The sequence below is a fragment of the Diabrotica undecimpunctata genome, chromosome 1 (genome assembly GCF_040954645.1).
Source record: "Diabrotica undecimpunctata isolate CICGRU chromosome 1, icDiaUnde3, whole genome shotgun sequence".
In the NCBI taxonomy this organism is placed as follows: domain Eukaryota; kingdom Metazoa; phylum Arthropoda; class Insecta; order Coleoptera; family Chrysomelidae; genus Diabrotica; species Diabrotica undecimpunctata.
In genome coordinates, this window is record NC_092803.1 from 149418510 (window position 1) to 149441321 (window position 22812).

General features: G+C 34.3%; 1 protein-coding gene across 3 annotated transcripts in view; it reads right to left on the minus strand.

Annotated features, from left to right (window-relative positions):
• Positions 1-21897, minus strand: part of LOC140432347 (sorting nexin-29) — a 54923-nt gene extending 33026 nt beyond the window's left edge. Inside the window, exons 1-3 of one of the 3 annotated variants that reach the window (XM_072520188.1) lie at positions 21692-21897; positions 21284-21578; positions 14344-14479 (exon numbers count right to left, since the gene is read on the minus strand). In XM_072520188.1, the coding sequence (XP_072376289.1) occupies positions 14344-14479; positions 21284-21569 (422 nt within the window). In that variant the 5' untranslated portion in view covers positions 21570-21578; positions 21692-21897. Of the gene's footprint in view, positions 1-14343; positions 14480-21283 lie in introns of all 3 variants that reach the window. The other 2 variants (XM_072520186.1, XM_072520187.1) reach the window with 2 other exon arrangements.
• Positions 21898-22812: the final 915 nt, after the last annotated feature.

Here is a 22812-nt window from a genome sequence, read left to right on the forward strand (position 1 = left end):
CCTGTAGCCCGTATACTCTGGGCGATTTAAATTTAATGTTACCTTTTGAAAATGGTATATAAAGTTTATTACAATATCTAGTATTGAAATTATGCATATCACCACTCGTTTTAAACTGACGTAAGTTATTAAAAATAAAAACACATAATTCAAAAATGTATAGACACGCCAATGTTAAAATTTTATATTTTTTAAAATATTCTCTACAACTAGTTAGTCGGGAGACACCAGCGACCAGCGACACAACGCAATGTTTTCTTTTGTATGACGAAAATACCATTTGCATAACCAGACATACCCCAAAAACATATCCCGTATCTTAGCGTGGACTCAACGAGTGCATAATAAATCATAATTAGCTGATTTTCCGTCAGAACATATTTTAAATTTCTAATTAGATAGTTAATGGAACTCAACTTCGAAACAACCGCTCCACAATGCAACTTCCAATCCAAACTTTCGTCAATCGTTATTCCCAAAAACTTGCCTGACGACACCGTAGCTATTTGCATGTTGTTAAAAATCAGCTGAAGATTTTCCAAGTATTTTTGTTTATTGTGAAAATGTATAACTTGAGTTTTTTCTGCATTAAGATGCAACGAGTTATCGCAAAACCAAGAATATAAAGATGAAAGAAAATCATTACATTGATGTTGTAGGATTACGTTGGATTTGTTAGATAGAATAATTGACGTATCATCCGCATATATAGTGAAATTTACCGCTCTGTCCACTTGTACGATTTTAGCTTTAATGTAGTTCGTGACAACTCACCACTCACCATGTAGGTGGACGGCCGTAGCTCAGCGGCAAGATACTGGCTTTGTAAGCCAGAGTGCACGAGTTCGAATCTCGGCACCAACAACGACAATTTCATTTCTAAAAATGATATGAGCCGTTCACCGTGCTTCGAAGGGCACGTAAAGCCGTCGGTTCCCCTGGGCTAGTGTGCATCGACACTAGATACTTGAAACAGGGTTAAAGATGCAATTGGCGCCGGAACAATCGGAAAGGATCTCCCCGGCAAAAAAGCCATACGATATTATTATTATTATTGTACCACTCACCGCCACTCATCCATAATAGAGCGAATTGGATACAGAATATGAAACCATTTAGTTTTTAGCTTTCGGATGATTTATGTCCAAGAAATGATGACTCTCACCAACAAATTGGACGAGTTTGGGCAGTCATTTCCAGAGAAGAAAGTTTGATTTTCAAATATCTTTTGTACTATAAATAAAATTTATTTAAAAAAAACACGTTTTTTGGACGAAGCAGAAGATGGTATTGCAGTAAATGGGCAACTTATAAACAATATTATTACAATAAACGATACACCGTTAGAAAGAGTGGAGAAGTATGCTGGCTGGGCTGCAATATTAAGGATACTTGGGATCATAGCTACGAAATAAAAACTCGTATTGAAAAAGTCCGAAACTCTTTTAACATTCTTAGAAAGATTCTCTGCAACTTATCTTTAAGTAACAATATACGCATATGAATTCATAGATGTTACGTTTTTAGTGTCCTCAGCTAAGGAGTAGAAAGCTGGAGCCTTACAGAAGATGCCATAAAACGATTGGAGGTATTTGAAATGTGGTGCTACCGACGTATATTAAGGGTCTCATATGTACATCACACAATTAACATAACTTTTCTTCAGTGGCTAAGAAAAGACAAAGAAATTATTAAAACCGGATCGATTTTAATAATCGGATTTGGAATAATTAATGGATTGATGACTATTGATTACCAGCACCTATTACACCATTGGTTATCAGAGTTTCTTCACCTCTTCCTGAACAAAAGCAAGATAAAAATAATGTGAATTTAGATTACGAAGAGTGTTCTCCACCCAACAGATAATTTACTGATATAAAAGATTGAAGATGAAGAATAAGACTAGGTGTTTCTTACTCACAATAATGAATGTAATTTTATATAAATTACTAGAAAGAAGGCCAATGTAAAATTATTCATAAATACTCGTATTACAGTGTAGGAAATGCGGAATTATATATATACTTAAACAACTGTCAATCATGTAATGATTAAATGGTAAATTTGCAGATAAAACGTTTTATTAATATTTTTATTTTTATGATCTATTGTATATATACTTGTACTTGTATAATTTGCTTATGAAAAATATTGCAAATAACCAATGGAGTTGAGAAATGCTGACTTAAAATTTATTTTATTAATATAATACAATGAAAACCACAATTAATTGATTCATGATATGAACTAATATATCAATAATAGAATAATTTATTAAATGATCTATGATATAAGGTTAAAGAAATGCTATAAAGAAATGTACTAAAATCTGCTGTTCATCGTCAGGTGTGCGGACAGGTTACTTAAATGCTAAAAATAACAAATTGCAACTATTAATTTCTATAAGATATACTATAAATTATAAGATAGGAGAATCTGGATGAACTATTGTTAATCGCAGCGTACAATTACTAGCGTACGCCGATGACATCGACATTATTGCAAGAAGAAAGTCGGACGTGGTCGAATCATTCAAGGCGCTTGAAGCAGCAACAAAAAGAATGGGACTAGAGGTTAACACTAGTAAGACGAAGTATATGAAAGTATCAAATTATATACAAGCTGCACAACCCGAAGATCTAACGATCGGAACATATACTTTCGAAAGAGTAAGACAGTTTATATACCTAGGCTCACAAATTAATCAGAATAATATAGTAAGTGCAGAAATTAACAGACGGATATATCTGGCAAATAGAGCCTATTATGAATTAAAAAAAAATTTAACAACAAGCCTAGTTACAAAAAGAACGAAACTAGTGATATACAGAACTCTTATCAAGCCCATCCTCACATACGCGTCGGAAACATGGACGATGACAAAGAGCGATGAAGAACGTTTAAGATGCTTTGAACGTAAAATCCTCCGGCATATCTATGAAGGAGTACAGGAGGGAGGATTATGGCGTAGACGCTATAATTTCGAACTTTACCGCCTGTATGACAAACCTGATATTATTAGGTCCATCAAAATAAACCGGCTGCGGTGGTTAGGTCACACAGAGAGAATGAACGATATGGAGCCGTCAAAACATATTTATAACCAAAGAATAGATGGAGTGAGGAGAGGCAGACCCAGAGCACGATTTAAGGATCAGGTGGAGGAAGACTTGAGAATATTGGGACTACGAAACTGGAAAGCCAAGAATAGGAGAGAATGGAGACTTATCCTTGAGCAGACTAAGACCCACCATGGATTGTGGAGCTAATGATGATGATGATACTATAAACTGTTTGATTTATGAATTGATGATGAATTGATATAAAATGATATAAATTGATTGATGAATTACTATAAATGATTAGTTTTAAATAGTATATAAATTGTACTTACATGCCGATGCAAGGAATGTAAATATATGGAAGCATACTAAGATCATTGGATAAAAAAGAGAACAGGACAAAACATAGAAACCTTTCAAACACACACATCAAGACACTACACACATTAAAATAATTATTATTGATGCACTAAATTTGGAATTGTCTTTGTAAAAATTGGAAGAGGTGACTTTACCACGACATTTGATATTGGTTTAAAAAAAAAATAGAGGTAAAATTAACAATGTCAATATGAATTGATGGCAAATGTGACAGTTCTTCTTCTTTTAGAGAATTCACGATGTAGTCATCTTGTATGTGAGGTTATTGGCTCTGTCATTATAAAAAATAATATTTTAAAATAGAGATTCTTGTTAATTAATGTCTGGAGAATATTGGCAAAACTTCTACAAAATTCATTTCTCCTCAAATAAATATGGATGTGTTATAATTTAATCTCAAATGGACCATGATTTTGAAACTACATTTCTTCTGAACCCTTAATTGGATTTCAATGATTTTTTTTTTCACATTGTAGGTATTCAATTATGATAAATGGCTAGAATCAGAATTCATAGCGATACCTAAAAAACAGGGGGCTAAAAAGTGCGAAGAATATCGAACAATCAGCCTAATGAGCCACATGTTGAAACTGTTTCTTAGAGTCATCCACGGAAGAATTTATAAGAAGTGCGAGGAACAAATTTCAGGCACTTTTCGGAGTACAGGTACTGATTCAAAGATGCAGGGACGTTAACTGCGACGTATACGCGTGCTTGATCGACTATGAAAACGCATTTGACAGAGTTCAACATCAAAAGATGATAAACATTTTAAAAGAAGCAGACCTGGATGACAAAGACCTCAGAATAATTTCAGAACTATACTGGAATCAGACTGCATACATGAAAATTAACGGAGAAGAAACAGATCACATAAAAATACTACGTGGAGTTAGACAGGGATGTATCCTATCGCCGTTGATATTTAATATGTACTCAGAGAAAATTTTTAACGAGGCTCTTTACGGAATAGACGAAGGCATCCTTCTAAATGGTGAAAGAGTAAACAATGTTAGATATGCCGACGACACCATGGTGATAGCAGATAGTTTAGAGGGACTTCAGAGGCTAATGGACAGAATAAACGAGTACAGTCAACGGTACGGACTAAACATTAATACCCACAAAACGAAACAAATGATTATCAGCAAGGAGAATATAAATGGGGCTCATCTATACAGTAATGGGACGCAGATAGAGCGAGTAAAACAGTATAGCTACCTGGGAACTATTATAAACGAACAGTGGAGCAATGTACAGGAAATAAAGTGCCACATAGGAAAGGCAAGAACGGTCTTTAACAAAATGAGAGCCATCTTCAAAAGTCACAACATATCCCTAGATACAAAAATGAGACATTTGAGATGCTATGTTTTCTCTGTGTTGTTGTACGGGGCGGAGGCATGGACGCTTACAGACACCACTATTAAAAAACTTGAAGCATTTGACATGTGGCTTTATAGAAGAATGCTGAGAATATCATGGACAGCAAGGATCACGAACAAGGAAGTTCTAGAAAAAATGAAGAAGGAACAAGAGATTGTGTTTACGATCAAACGCATAAAATTGCAATATCTGGGACACGTTATGAGAAATCAGCACCGTTACTCCCTGCTGCAGTCTATATTGCAAGGTAAAGTCAAAGGTAAGCGAGGACCCGGTAGAAGGAGAATATCATGGCTGCGGAATTTAAGAACATGGTTTAAGAAAACCTCAACGGAGCTGTTTCGAGCCGCAGCGAGCAAGGTCATGATTGCCAATATGATTTCCAACATCCGAAACGGATAGGAACCAGAAGAAGAAGAAGAAGAAGAAGGTATTCAATTGCTAGAACACAGGAGTTAAATCGAGATGAAGTTCACAACATGTTTGAGTTGTTCCTTAAATGATCTCATCCTCTGTCATCATTCTCTAATGACAGCGAATGATTTACTAAATAAACCAGATAGATTATATAACGTAGATGAAACAGGTGTCAAAATAAACAACTCTACTGGAAAAGTTGTTGCTACAAGAGGTGCAAGAGTAGTCCATTACATCACATCTGGTAAAAAAGGTGAAACTCTATCGGTAATAGCGTGCTGTAATGCAGTAGGAAATTTTCTTTGTGATTGTGATTGTTAAAGGTGAAACAAGAAACCTGAATTTTTGCATGGACTTCCACCTGGAGCAGACGTTTATATGAATATAAAACCCACTTATGTGAATGCAGAATTATTTCACAAATGGCTTAAAGAACATTTTACACAAGAAAACCAAATGGAAAAGTCCTTCTACTTCTAGATAGTCATTCTTCCCACACAAATGCTATAGACATGCTCCAAACTGCCAAATAAAATGAAATTATTTTATTTTGTTTACCTAGCCATGCCACTCAAGCCCTTCGACGCAGTTTCTTCAAACCTTTTAAAACTTTGTATACAGCTGAAACAAGAAATTGGATAATATCACACAAGGAATTGAGGATGTACCAGACCTTCCCACGCATTGACAACAGGAATACCAGTAAAAGACTTTCTAATTTTAAGCCCATCAAAACATTATAACAACGTTAATATTGATGAACGGATAAAAAAACCCAAGTAAATATTTACAAGAATGTTTACCGATACCAACCATTCCGGTACCATTTTATAAGAGGGTAAAACAATCAGCTGCAATTTTGAACACAAAAGAAAATATCTATAAGCAAAGGTAGCTAAGGTCAAAGGTAAAGCTACAGTCGGAATATCAGACAAAATAAACACCGATTAGCTGAAACAGCTGTGCCAACTAAAAAGTTAAGGACGTAAGACTCAGAAAAAAAGACAACCCAAGAAAAAACCAAAAGAAAATAAAGAAACTAGTGATAGTGAAGAGATCCATTTCGAGCGATTCTGATTCAGACACACAGAAAATTGCTAGTTGCAAGGAATGTTTTGATAAATATTATAATACTAAATCATCTGCAGACTGGTACAATGTATTATGTACAAGAAATGGCTACATGAAAATTGTATTATGTATGGCGAATATTGCAATAAATGTGTGAAATATTGCAAAAGGGCAAATTTCTCCATAGTGGAAATTGACTCGGGGCATATAACCCATGTAATAGGCATTTATACTCAAAACTACGTAGTATTTTTTTATTTGACATTTTTTTAATATAAACAATAACTACACTTACTTAATTACTCTGAATGATATAGTAAACCATAGATACAAGAATCACTATATAATCAAAATATAATTTCAAATATCAACTGTTATTTAGTAAACAATACCCCATTTAAAATGTGAGGCAACTATCCCATTTTTACCCTAGGAAATAAAATGGCCTTGATAGCATCTAATTCAAACTGTATAAGGTCGTTAATACAATTTTATGTTACATATTGGAAATTTGTGATTCACTCGCGATATTAAAATAAAAATTTTAGGGTTGGGATGAATCGTTCTTGATGACTCGGTTCTGTGAAACACATAACACATTTATGTAATTTATGTTTTTGTGTGAAACCCAAATAGAATTTAAATAATCTTATTATACTATAATTTTTATTCTACATAATTTAAATATAAATTATTCACAGTATGTTTTTCCTATGACTGCGATATCTTTATACAAATTGCTGAAGTTAATAATTGTAGTGAGTAACACCATATATTTTTTAGGAAATGATTCCGGAAAATTTTTACCTATTTTAAGAATTTCAGTAAATAAAAAATACTATTTATTGGCTCATTTAAAAATTTTTCCAATATCACCTAATTAACCGATTTCAGTTTTTGTGAAGTAACTTTGAAAGATTGTTTACTCTTGTACATATAAAAATAGGCTATTTATATAATAAATAATTTTCCAGGCGGCAAAGTTTTGAAAATTTTGGAATTTTCCAGACAGATCTGACTTGCATAATTATACACAAATAGAAAAAGGTATCACACTTTTCTTTACGCTAATGTTTTGGAGATACCTTCAAATTATTTTTGCCGAAGATATGATATTTTCCGAGATATTCAGGATAGAAATTGAAAAATATAAGCCTATGAATACAAGTAATGCCGATTTTTTTATTCCACGGTTTGTCCTGAACTGTCAACGTTTTCAGTGAAGCATATTCAAATTTTAGTTATAGACAACCTTCTGGAGATATAAATATAAGATCCAAATCTCCACTGGGCTATTATCAAAGGTGATTCGGCAACTTTCAGAGCTATATTCGGCAAACTGCGGGCGTTTCGTATTTCGACGGCCCCTCAGAACATCCATGGATATTAGTGTGATGTACTAAGCACCTGTATTTATTTAAGTAAAATTTGGTAGTTGTCTTGTTTGATGATATGTTCTGCAATCTGCTGACCTTTCAAAGTGACCAAGGCAACTTCCTCTTATGTCTTTCAAACGAGTACAGTAAGGTCTCTTTTTAGGCGCATTATTTTTAAGCGATTTTAAAGTTGTGCGGTTCGTATACCATCCAAAAATTTCTATTATTAACTAGTATAATTAAATATTAACTATTCACATCCAGATGTCAGTAAAGTGAGCGTTTGCAATTCGGGGATTCCCTTGTTACATGATGTCCCTATTACATCATTGCGAGTTTCGCATTGAAAAGTATAACCTGTTATTGTTTTAAAATAATTTTTCTCTTAGCGGTGCTTCGTTTTATAATACAGTAGAACTCCAATTATCCGGACTCCAATTATCCGGATCAGATTGAGAAAAGGAAAAAATCAAGTGTGTATAGGCGCCACGTCCTGACAGAAATAAATATGTATGCAGGAAACGGGGCGCAGTAGTTGACCCTTCTAACTGCGAACACACTGTGGTGTAGCGATAGCAACGGGCTATAGGGAGGGGGTGCGATGACCCACGCTCGCGGCACCTGCTACATAGTCAGCCGTTTAGTGCTTCTTCAACCTGCAATAGAGTGAATTGATGTGTTGACTTGTTGTTGACTTGTCCGTGTTCCTTCTTCTTCTTCAGCCTTAAGTAATCCAACTTTGGAAATAGGCCTCCCCCAAATCAATCCAGTGTCTTCTATTTTGCGTCACTTGCTTCCAGTTGTGTCCTCCGATCTTCTTAATGTCATCAGCCCATCTCATTTGTCGTCTTCCTCTGCTTCTCTTTCCTAACCATGGCCTCCACTGTTGTATTTCGTGGTCCCATCTCTTATCCTTCAGTCGGGCATTGTGTCCTGCGAAGTTCCATTTTAATTTGGCAGCATGTTCTCCTGCGTCTTTTACTTTGGTTACCTCGTTCCTTAGTGTTTTGATTATTGTGTTCAGTGAACTACGATGAGTTCTAAGAGGAAACGTGTGGTATTATCGTTGGCCGATAAAATTAAAATTATTAAACAATTGGACAAAGGTGTGTCGGGTAAACATTTAGCCGAGGTGTACAAAGTGGGAATGTCAACAGTATCTGACTTTAAAAAAAATAAATTCTCTATTGTAAACTTTGTATCCGTCCTCGAGAATGAAGACGGAAGTTAATCGAGAAAGGGTATGAAAACAGCTGAAAATAAAGAATTGAAAGAAGTGGTGTTTAAGTGGTTCTTGCAGCAGCGAACATTGGGGAACCCTCTTTCAGGCCCTATTATTTGTGAAAAAGCTATGCTTTTTGCCGAGAAAATGGACAGTGTGGGTTCATTTAAAGAGAGTAATGGGTGGCTACGAAATTTTAAAGCCAGGCACGGAATCCGACTTTTAAGGTTGAACCAGATTGTTATGACCCTGAGTTTGTATACAATGCTGATGAAACGGGCCTAAACTGGAAAGCCTTGCCAAAAACTACATTGGCTTCCAAAAGAGAATCAAGTGCTTATGGTCACAAAGTAAGAAAGGGCGCGCGAGTACCCTTAATTGTGCTAACGCAACCGGAAATCATAGATTACCCCTACTCATGATAGGAAAATCCAAAAATCCCAGGGCATTCAAGAATGTAAAAAAACTTCCCGTGGTCTATAAAAACCAAAAAAGGCTTGGATGACTGCTACTTTATTTACAGAATGGTTTGATGAAGTGTTCATACCTGAAGTCAAAAAACATCAAAAGACATTGGGAAAAGAAGGCAGCAAGGTGCTGTTACTTATTGATAATGCACCCATTCATCCCCTGAAAACCTGCTAGAAAGAGAAGATGGAAGATTTCGAGCAATGTTTTTGCCACCAAACGTAACGAGTTTGTTGCAGCCGATGGATCAGTCGGTTATTGAAACAATGAAGCGTCATTACAGGAGGCAATTGATTAGGAAACTGTTGATAGAAAATGAAAATGAAGAAGGCATTGTCGCTCATCACAAAAAAATCAATTTCAAAGATTGCTCGTATATGGTGGCGGAAGGGTGGAGTATGGTTACGGCGACATTGAGAAGGGCTTGGAATAAATTGAAAGGAATTTCAACAAAGGAGGAGCTACAGAAAGAGAAGGAAGAGAAGCAGCGCCAAAAAGAAGAGGAAGAGAGAGAGAGGAGGAAAATGACGACGTAACGGTTGAAGAAATCAGAGATATCATCGTAAACATTTCCGGATGTTCCGAGTGCAGTGTAGAGGATGTAGAGGAGTGGTTGTTAAGTGATTCTACGTATCCCGGATTCCAGATTCTCGATGATGATGAACTCGTCCAAAGTGTTGTGACAGCAGAAAGTGATGATCCGGAACCGAAAGACGAGGACTTTGCTAGCGAGCTAGACGAGGGGCCGAATGCGAGTGAGGCATTTGTAGGGCTAGACACCGCGCTCAAATGGATGGAGCGGCAACCAGAGTGTGACCACCTGCAACTCCTCACCGCCAAAAGAATGCGAGACTTGGCGGCGCGGAAACGATTCAAGTCAGCAAAACAACTGACTCTGCCTGATATGTTTAAAAAATAATTCATTTTACTGTGATTCAGTATTGTGTGTCAATATTACGTAATGTAAACTTTGTCATTTACATATTGTTGTGTATACTGTATTGTTTTCATAATAAATACCGTATATGTTCTCCATTGTGTTTTGCTGTAATTACGTTTCTTTCCCGGAAAAGACCTTTTTCGAGAAAAATCCAATTATCCGGATTTTTGATTATCCGGATCGGGTCCGGTCCCAATTAATCTGGATAATTGGAGTTCTACTGTAAGTTGTTTAAAATTTTGCTGATTCCAAGTTGCAGTATAATAAACAGCACTGTTTTGGTTTGAAACGTTTCAAGTGAGCGTCATAAAGTTTTATTTTTCATTAGAAGAGGTTTTTGCCATCTTAATATCGTAAGTCTAATTTTTTTATTTCTTTTTTTAAGATTTTATTTGGCCCAATGGAGAAAAAAAAAACATCAAAGACAATTAATTTCGTAGGAAACGAAAATTGCAATTTTAGATCGCTTAGGAAAAGGAGAAGGATCTACGGGAATTGGAAAACATTTTAATTTAGGCGAATCAACTGTAAGAGCAGTTAAGAAGAATAAAGTTGCTATAAGAAAATCTATAATTTCTGGTACAAAATTAAGCGCCAAAGTTTCATCTTACTCAAGGGATGTATTATTAGAAAGAACAGAAAGAGCCATCGCAAATTGGGTTGAGGAACTAATTCAAAGAAGAATTCCTGCAAGTGGCTATTTAATCCAGGAAACAGCTCTTCAGTTTTATGAGTTAATGAAACAGTCAGAGCCACCAACTTCCACTTCCCAAGCTGGTAAAGAATTTTCAGCTAACAAAGGATGGCTAACCGGGTTTATAAACAGAAATGCACTTCACAATATCAAGATTAAAGGAGAGAGTGGTACAGCAGATGAAGCAACAGCAAAAATATTTCCACAGGAGCTAGCGAAAATTATTGAAGGTGGGGACTATTGTGCCGATCAAGTATTTAACGCTGATGAAACGGGACTGTATTGGAAAAAAATGTCTAACCGTACTTATATTGCAACTAATGAAAAAACTGCAAGTGAACATATAGCAAGTAAAGATCTTCTTCTTCTTCTACTTCTTGGAGATCTTCCGATCTGTTTAATAGGGTTTAATAGGGTCTGAAGCTGTCTCTGGTTAATTTCCTGAGAGGTAGATTGCCAACTATCCCTCCATCTTTTAAGTGGTCTTCCGGGAGGTCTTGAACCGGGCGGGTTGTTTTCTAGGGCAATTTTTGGTAGACTATTCTCATCCATTCGTCTTACATGATTGTACCACATCCTCTTACGCTGCCTTCCCCATCTTACAATATCTTGAATTTTGCACTGCTCTCTGAAGTTTGTATTTCTCACCCTGTCTCTTCTTGTTTTGCCCACTATTGTTCTTAGGGTTTTCATTTCGGCAACCCTTAGCATCTGTTTCGTTTTGTTGGTATCTACGCGCACTTCTATGCCATATGTCATGATCGGTATGCAAGTCTTGTAGATTCTAATTTTACTATCTGTGCGCATATACGGATTTGACCAGACTATCTCCCGCAGACATCCCGACAATGCGGATGCTTTGTTGATCTGACTCCTTAGGTCCTTTACTGGGTCGTGTGTGCTTGATATATCTATGCCCGGATATCTGAATTGCATCACCTGTTCTATGGGGTTGTTCGCAACTACTAACTTACATCTAAGTGGATCTTTTGCTATTGTCATTCATTTAGTTTTTTGGTAGAAATCATCATATTTAGTTGGCGGCTTATTTGAAAGAACTGAAAGAGCTGTCTCTGAAGATCATCTTCTGATTCGGCAATAATTGCTGCGTCATCTGCGTAACACACCATACCAATTCTTTTGTTGCCATTCTGTATTCGATATTGAGAGATGTTACTTTGTTTATAATTTTGCCCATGAGTAGGTTAAACAAGAAGAGGCTTAAACTGTCGCCTTGTCTAATTCCTCCCGGTGTTGAAATATTTTCAGTGAATTGGTCTCCTGCTCTAACTTTGGTTACATTGTTGTTATTTAGGTTATGGACTATCTTTGTTATATTGGTCGGTGTTTTATTTTCTATTAATATATTTAGAATGTCTCCCAGGCGAACCCTGTCAAACGCCTTCGTCAGATCAATGAAGCAAATATACGCTGGCATGCGTATGAGTGACAACAGCTATTTTTACAGAATGGTTCCATAATTATTTCGTACCATAAGTAGAAGCCTATACGAAGGAAAAATCTCTCGATTTTAAAGTTTTATTAATTATTGAAAATGCAGCAGGTCATCCAAACGTTCACATAGTATTTCTTCCGCCAAATACAAGCATTATTCAGCCATTAGATCAAGGCATAATTGCAACGTTTAAAAAATATTACATAAAGGCAACTTAAAAATCCATCGTAAGTAAACTAGAAAATGAGCACTTAACAGTAAAAGATGTGTGAAAGCAATTTTTTATTTTTGATTGTTTGATTCATGTTGCATCTGCTTCCGCTCAAATAAGACCAAGAACTTTAAATGCCTGTTGGAAAAAGGTTTGGCCAGCATGTGTAACAAGCAATGCGCTACAACCACTATTAGATGAAATAATTAATTTGGGACATGAACTTGGCGGAGATGGTTTTAATACCTTCAGCCACGATGATATAGATGAATGGCTTGTGAATGATGCATTAAGTGATCATGGTTTAATTGATCAAACTTTAGATCTAACTTTAGATGGCGTCGTGATTCTAGAAGATGATAATGATAAGGAAGAACAACCAACCCCCCTTACTGCCAAATTAATTCGAGAAGGTCTTCAACTTTGCAGTAAATTAGAAAATCTTTTTTTTATTAATGACTCCAATTCTGAACGAGCTTTTAAATTACAACGTGAGCTGCAGAACTGCATGTCAGAATATCGTGAGCTACATAAAAAATTACTAGCATCATCATCGCAAAGTTTAATTACTGATTGCATTGTTAGAAAAGGGAGAGCTACACAGAACGAGAATGAAGTTTGTGAAAATCCATGGCCTTTACCGCAAATATTTATTGCAGAGACAGTTTCTTTTGACGATGAAGATGATTTTGAGCCACTTCGCAAACGGAGCAAACCATTATCAGATAGCGATAATGATTAAAAATATAAATGTAAAACTATATGTACCTATTACTTTAACATAAAATAAAATTAATTAAGTTTTGAATACAAGTTTTTTTAAGCTTTTGTATGAATTTCTTTCAGATATTCGAAGTAATTTACCATGCAACCTATTTCTTTTAATTTCTGGAAACTTTTTTGCAGAAATTTTTCTTTTTGTCTTGGTTTTATGTAATTTTAGAAGGCTATGGAACGTATCCCTACTTTTCAAGGCAAGTAATGTCTTTTTTATGCGATTTTTGTATATGCGCTTTTCTGTGAAACGTATTCACCGCATAAAACGAGACCTTACTGTATTTATTCGTTGTATCAACATTGTAAATATTCATTTGATAATCTCTACTGCAGCTGCACACAAAACGTTAAAAAATAATTTCAGACCACGGGCGATAATCCCCAGTATCATTACAAAATACTGGCCGTGAACAATTACATTCCTTGTAATAAAAAACGGGATGTGGCACTCCGGGAGTGACCGTGGAGGGGAAGCATAGCTTTCTTTTCGTCTAAGCACGGAGAGATGATTTTTCATTTAATTTAATTTATTTATTTAGTAGACTAGACTAGATCCGATCAGACTCGAGTAAAATCGACCCGATTCGATTCGACTCAAGTCAAATCGACTCGATTCCATTCGATATTCGACTCGATTTGATTCGACTTAAATCGATTCAATCTTCGATTCCATTCGATATGATTTGATTTTATTAATAAGCACGCATGGGGCTGCATTTACTACTCTACATATTGTGTTGTCGCGCGATATGTCGTTACAGTTTTTACTGACAGTTTTATTTTCTAACATCTCTGAGAGATCCACCGCTCCGTCGGTAGTCCGCGATAAGAAAGCTATGCTTCCAATAATTATAATAATAAAATTGTATGTGTACATACCTTTCCAATGACCTTTCATTTAATGTAGACCTTATCCAAGCTCTTCCTCTTCCAAGATCTGTCCAGATGTGTCTTAAAACAATGTAACGTTCCTGTTCATGCTTTGTCAAATGACGGTAAATAAAAGGCCAAAATGCTAAAAAAGTTTTAGTAAAAACACCACAAGCAACAATTTTTCATTTGGCAGAATAATAAAAATGCTTAGAGGAACACTTTACAATTTTTTAGGTGAATTGCGTGTTTGTGACAATTTTTTATGTAAAAAATGAAACTAGTTTTTCTAAGTGATGCTATATGACCAACAATTATCCACTTCAGACAGCTATACTTAATTCGTGAATTTTGATGTAGAAACATGAATCCTTAAAGGGGTGTCCCGATTAAGTGTCCGCAATGGACACTTAATCGGGAATTAAAAGAAGACTACTGGAAGTAATCTAAGGCCTAGTTAAAATTAAAACAGACAAACACTTTGCGATGAAAATTTTAATATAATTATCTGATAATACTGCAATCTTATAAATATTCTTTATCGTCACTCTTATTTGTTAACTGCAGAGATATTTGTTTTAAACATGCATATTTGCTTTAGGGTATGAAAGATAAAAATTTAGTATCAGCTGAAATGATTTGTAATACCATATTTCATCCAAGATCTTCATATTAAAAATGTTATATTTCAGTACCAGTTTTTCAGTATCTTAACAACAAAGTTGTAAACCGTGAAATCTATGATACGCGCCAGTTGTTTGAAATCTAAGAAGCGACTTTCCAATTAAATGCAAATGTTTCTCACCAAATTAATTATATTGTATTTAAATAATTGATTACTTCGAATAGGAAAGCTAAACTGCGGAGCCATTTTTCGTTTTTCGGTATTTTACCACCTTATTCGTTTCGAAAAGAAATGATTTCAAGTAACATTTCTTAGAATATTTCTAAATATATTCCTCTTCCTATGTTCATCTTACGTCTATATTAAGAAGTACCTACATCAGTGTGTTTAACGGGATGGCTAGCTTCCAATTACACTTAAAAGAAGCATCGTTGCCAATTTTCTGCGCGGATTGAATTTTGAGTTTATGGAATGGTGTAGAAATAGGTCCCAACAAGCCTCTCTTACGTTAGTGATAACCTCATCTTCCGGTGGTAACTCCTGATTGATACAAACGAAACTGTCGACCGAGTATAAGCGGTATAGTCACATGTCACATATACGTTGGCATGTTTGCAGGCCAATACCAGCAATTCCAGTACCAGTGCGATGTCAAAGTCAAGCCAGTAACCTACTTATAGGCGTAAAAACAACAACTCGTATTAGGACGATCTACACAATGAGGACTCACGTTAAGATAATTAGAAGATATATTAGGAATACGAACCTAAATCATCAAATCACTTATCACTACGGAATCCGGGGAAGCAAAAGTGCTAAGAACAACGGTGGTCAACGATGAGTGGACGACTGCTAAGATCAGAGAAGAACAAGGGAAAGATTCAGTTTTACAGAAAATTCGAAAATGGTAGACTTTCTTGGCAAGAAATATCAAATCTATGCTCAGTAGTTAAAATGTATTGGGCCCACTGGGACTCCTTTATCATGGAAGATGGCTTGCTTAAACGAGTACTGGTGATTCCAAAGAACATAATGGCCGAAGTACTTCGTCAGTTACACGACAATATATCAGGGCATTTCGGTGTAAAGAAAACCCTTCAGTAAATTCGGCAACGATGAATAGTTCCGACGATGTAAAGGACTGGTGTAAGAAATGTACTGCCTGTGTCTCAAGTAACGGACCTTGCCGAAGAAGAAAGGCTCCTATGAGACAATACAATGTTGGAAATCGTTCCAAACCATTTACACACATTAGCAAGCCAAAATATTCTTATCCTTTCGGGATCTCTATTGCCATCGATCTTTTGATTTGACTGAGAACTTCCTCATTGGTAATTCGTTCCACGGAATTTTGAGTTCTACCCACAATTAGAAACCACAATTGATTGTTTTTTTACATTTGTTTTTGACGTTTTGATTTTGAATCCGGAAATCGTTTTCAAAAAAAATTATTAATATGACGCTACTCGTTTTTTAAGATGTAAGGTTAGATCTTTACTACACACTAAGTTCTACATTTTATATCCTGTGAATAATCCTAGTCTTAATAGCATTCAATACAGTATGTTAGATGTACGACTTGCTAACACACATATATTTAGTATTTTTTATTTATAACTTGAGTCTGTGCTCTTCCCTCGCATGCGTAGATTTGTTAAGAAGTTTTTGTAATTCTTGTATACTATTCATTATTAATATGATATTATCTACATATCTAGTATTGTTTATAACTTCGCCATTTACGTCAATACCTTCCCTGATATTATTAAGTGGCACTCTAAAGGTCTGCTCCGAATATATATTCAGAGCATCACTAATATATGTATAACTACAGTACATAACTCCGTTTTGTATCAGTACTGGTTTCGAATAATGACTCATACCAGCACTTTCAGTCCTCCTAAAGGTCGTTTATTATTCATATGTCCTTTCCTTCTACTACCGAGTTTCTGAAGGCCCGTCCTCACTTGGTAACGTGTTACTGAAATTTGTTGGCAACATGTTTCTAATAACATGTTTATAACTTTTGTGTTGAATGTCCTCATTGGGATTGCAAGCAGTAAGTAACATTTTTATGACTGCGTTATTTTTCTCATGGCTGCCGCTTATGTAGTTTTAGCGTACAAAATTTAGAATTATTTCAGTTTTTTAATAAAGAAACAATAAAACAACCACCTACTTATAATTGAATTAAATTTTGTAAGTTCTTACCTTAATTCGAATTTTATATAGTGGGACGTGGCTTGATCTTATCTTTTAAAAACATCAAAATATTAAATTCAAATCACTTTCTCACGAAAACGTCATCAATTTCTTCTCCTAAATGAGATTTACTTTTCATGACTTCCCTCTGAAATTGTCCTATTTATGAACATATTTTTTATGGACATTAAAGTTGTCAAGTTGGCTTTAATTTTTCCATCTCTTCTAATTTTCTATCATCCAGGTTTCCTTAGCTCCCCATGTGAAGGGACAGGCAAGACCTTATCTTCGGTGCCCAGCATACATGCGACCAAGTCAAGGAATGGATGAAAATGCATGATTAGAACTGGCTGCGGGTAAGATCGAGGCTTAGGTTTTTAAAGGACCAAGAAAAAGGGACGGGATATCATTCGAATGTGCAGGAGAGTGGTCCCAAAGAAATGCGTGGGGTATTTAGGTGTGACCCTGAGTCAAAACGCCGCGTTGAGGGGGATCATGTCCAACATCGGAGGGACCAAAACTGAGGGGTGGGGAGGAGGGCCCTTCATTCTGTTAAGCAATCGATCGTTCTCTAGGCTACGCCTGTCTGGGGTACTGCAGTTTTAACAAAGGCGTACAGAAAGCAGCCCACCCTAGCAGATAGAAAAAAAGTCTGTTAAGGGTGGCATGTGCATACAGAACAGTCTATGCCGATACGCTGGGAGTTATCACTGTGTGTATTCTGGTGCACATGATAATGAATGAAAGAGGAACAATATTCAAGAGAAGAAATGAAAACAATAGAATGTTAAAAAAGAAGAAAGTGAGGGGTCCATTAAGGTGTGGCAAGATGAATGGGACGAGATGAGAAGGGTGGTGCAGTGGACGAAATCGCTAATTACTAATCTGAGAAGATGGATTGCAGGCTTTTTAATTACTTCATTTGGCTTTCCAAATTGGATATGATCAGCCAAAAAGAAAGGCCAAGGAGGCCAAGAAACCTCTACCTTTCAAATCAGGGAGAGAATACAATAGATCTCTCCCCACTAGGGTTAAAATGCAAGCTCATTATTTTAGGAATATTAAATATTCCAACAAGAGAAAATGCTTTGTTACTTTTAATTTGTCTACTTAATCTTAATGTGTACACATAGTAATTGTTTTGTAATTAATTTTCGTTATAAAATTTTATGCATATGAAGCAAAATTAAGAAAACAAATTTTTAAAAGTATTATTTTGTGTTAAATTTTGTATTTATATACTTAGGATTAGATTTTACATTTGTTTTTGATGTTTTGATTTCCAATCCGGAATTATTATTAATTAATAAATTATGTTAACCTGTAGATGTTTATCAAATAGCACTTTTGTATCAGCCAATTTGACAGACTTACTTGGCCTCAATCTTGGATGACACAAAGCTACATTTTTTAACAAAATTACAAAATGAATCCTATATAAATACAATATTTAACTTAAACATGGCACAAGAAAACAATTTCAGAATTTCTTTATTTTTTCTTGGTGTACTGTAAATCTCACAAAGAGACTGATGATGACATGGAATGATAAGTTGGATAGCTCTGTTTTATATGGCCTACAGGGGATTGCAGTAAAAGGTTAATATTTTTTTAACTAAAAATGAACATGTTAAATGTTACAAAGAGAATTTATTACTTTTATAAAAAAATATTAATTTACTTATATAAGCTCTAGGTTTTTGGGCTCTGTATAATTCCTATTTAATTTTATTAGTAGCAAAATTAATATTGAATTATTTTGAAAATAGTCCAGTCGAGATATGTACAAAAATAGCTGAAGTTTGTTGTAGTTAATAAGTCATTACAATGTTTGTAGAAATAGACCTGAAGGTGGTTTATAATTAGCATTTCAATATGCTTTATGTGAACAAGTTGGGGTACAATTTTATCCTGAATATCTAGGAAAGTATCAAATCTATGACAAAAATGTACAGGACAAAAATTCTTCAGGCTTACCGAATTAACAGAGTTTAATTTTTCAAAGTGAGCTTGAGAGCTTGCTTACTCTTCTATAAATAAAAACAACTTAGATAACAAGTAACTTTCTATGGAGCAAAGTTTTGAAAATCTTTAATGTTTTAATATAGAGCTGGAATGCATATTTATTATGAAAAAACAGAAAAGTTATCACATTTTTCTTTAAACCATTGTTTTATTGATATTTTCAAATTTTTTAAATCAAATGTTCAGAAACTTTTATTTCTATGATCTGGAATTTTTTCCATTAGGCCCGTATTTAGTGATGGTCAGAATCGATTATTTATGGGAATAGGTTACCGTGGAATCGAGTACATTAAGGAATCGGATACTTTATTGAGTACTGAGTACCGAGTACTGTGGCTATCAGATTTTGAATTAATAGTCGGTTTGTCAATCTTTATCTATGATTTTTCACTTATTTGTGTGTGTTTTGCGTACGTTTTTTTTGTTTTATAATAAATATTATTTTGGCAAACAAATAAAAACATTCTAGATATGTATCACAAAAAATAGACCAAAAATTATTCTAATAAAAAAAAAGTGTTTAAATATATTATTTAGTATAAGTTTTTAGTATAATAATTAAAGTAATTATTTAGCTAATACCAAAACTTTAAGTATTCTACTATTGTCTAAAAAATAAAAAAACAATTTAAATATTAAATGAACACTAAAAATAAAAATTAAGTATAAATAAAATAAAAAATCATTCTAGAATATATCACAAAAAAATAAAACAAAAACTATCTTAAGAATAAAAACTGTTTAAAAATATAATTTTGTTCAAGTTTTTTTGTAATAGTTGATTTTGACGATCATTCCTTAATTGACTTGCCTTCGAGAAGACTCTTTCAGATGGAACCGAGGTGCCAGGAACAGATAAATTCCGAATCACCCGAACATTACTGAAATTTTCGACCGTTCTATATTCGGCAGGTATTCAGTTAATTCAGTACTCAGTACTCAATCGGTTTCCAGTATTCGGATACTCCCATCTTTACCTGTATTTTTAAATGCATTTGCTAAGGCTTGTATTTGAATTTGCACATCTAATTTAATTCCCCTTGATTATGGTAATTTGAAATTCATAACTTCAAGATCCTCATACTGAAGTTATATTTATAGGTGTTCCTCTAATCAATTTGTATTATATACATTAATTAGTGTTGGTTAAGTATCCAAAGCTGTTATATAGCATTTTACTTTTAAAATATTATTGGTTACTTCCCAGTTATATTTCAAAAAAATAAACAGAACAAACATGCATATACTTAGCTGTTTATGAACATGCACAATTAGATTAAAACATATTGATATTTCGAACACAGTGCTGTCCAGTCTCTCCATTCAAAAGATTAAGTAATTTAGTTTAGATTCAAAGTAATCAAAACTACTGAATATCTAAATTCATATTTCTGAGATTTAAAACTCATTAGACAAGGGAGATATCAGAAGAAATACCTATAAGAAGTCAAGTATTTAAAAAGAAGTCCACTTAAAGAATTTTGTCTTGTACTTTACTGCCAACAGATATGTGATACTGAAGACAAAATATACAAAAAAAAATTATTTATTTATTCCAAAAACAGAATCTTTTTAGAGAATAAAATATAATTGTATATAATGTAGGATTTATCATTAAAATATTAAGAGAATGAAAAAGACACATCTCATTTCAGTAGTAAAGAATATATTATAATAAAAATAATGTTATTTATCCTCTAAACAGGAAAAGATAACACACAATACCTGGAAGCTATTAGAGGATGACGATATAAAACTAAAAGCATTCAAAATTTATAAAGAAATGCACATTTTGTAGTAACTTGAAACCTAAAATGGAAAAGTTGCAACATTCTTCACCAATATTTGTTGTATAAAACAAAGAACAATTATTTTTTTAAAAATATAAATAGAATTATCTAAACATTTAAAATAGTGCTATAATCAACATTTGATTAGTTGCTTTTTTACTTAAATATGGTAAAGATACAAGGAAGCTAGATATAATGTTAAAATACTAGTTTTATATTACTAGTTATAAAGCTATATTATGAAAAAAATAGTTCCAGAGAGTGAACACCACTGTAAAAGAATCACCAAAACATCTACATTACTTACAAGGGCTGTCATTCCCGATATTTAAAGTATTGGCAACAATTTCAGAGACTTGTTTGATAGTAGATGAGTTTTGAGTGTGGGGACTTTTATGCTTTAAACCAAAATTTAAAACAGCTTCTAATGTAACACAAAGACCTGCTACACAACACTCAAATTCTGTAGCAAGCTCCGTTTTGCCCCCGAATCTTTTTTGGCAGTCTTGGACGCATTCTAAGAGCTGTTTTAGTAATTTCTCAGCTTCCTCACTTTTTTGTTGCACTGGCGATGTAGTTATAGAAACAGACATCAGCTTTAGCTAAAATATAAAGGAACCTTTGTATGAATTACCTGAGACTACTAGGAATTGTTTACGTATATCAGTTTAACAAGTCAAACTATACCATAATAATGAATTATATATCCAATAACCTTGATAAACACTCATTTCACTACACTGATACTAGAATACAAAGTTACGATGTACACAAGTAATACTGTTTTATCAAACGTAAACTGACACTTGTATTATCTGGCCCATAATTTTTATTAAGCGAATACTGCGATATAGGAATTTAACAACAATGAGGATAGCGATAGCAAATTAGCAACAATATCAACTGGCGATGACTTTTGAAAGGCATTTGACAAGCCAGGTTGTTCGTCTCGGTCATCGAGCAAAAAGACAATCGGTAAAAAATACTTTCTCGCTTTTCACATCATTGATAATAGATAGGCAACTCATTCAACAAATATAAGGATACATTCGGAGCTACATTTGCAATCTAATCAGGTTCTAAACGATCTGTTCGAGGTATATATGGCAATTGCTCTGCAGTTCCAACGATATTTTTTGCCGTTTCCTTTGTATTTTCTCAAAGCATCTATATTGTTCTGTCTGCTTAGCACATTTAATAGATATGATATTTGAGTGACCTAAAATTAGTCTCAATTTAGTGTCCTGAATCTCTAGAAATATTTTTATGTAGCGAACAGAAGGTTAAATTATTCCTTTCGGTTGCTTTTGGCCTCAAACATTTTCGCAATAGGCTTTAGGGCAAGGAGGGGTAATAGCGTTCACGGGGTAATGACGCTCACCTATAACTCACCTGTATGTAACTATGTTAATTAAGTGCATTTGTTCGTCTGTGGCCGAGCTGATCTAATTTTTGGTTAGATGTTTTTTGTCGGTAAGTCCAAAACTTTAATACTTATTTAAATAATAATTTTACTTTTCTAACAATAAAACTATTCTATTTTGTGATAATGCAATCAAGTTTCAACAATTACGTTTTGTTTTATAAACTTAAATTAATTAAAAAACGGCCCTTTGGTGTTATACCACTCATTTGAGCGCCATTACTCCTTGGTGGCCTAATTTATTATTGTTGTAGATATGCCAAGAAATCGTCAAAGGACCACCGCTAAAGCTGCTTGGACCAAAGTTCTTCAATCTGCTAAAGCTGTAATTGAAAGAGGTTTGTCGAAAAGAAAAGCGTCAAAACAATATAGTATACCATTTACCATATTAAGAGATTGAATAAAAAAATTAA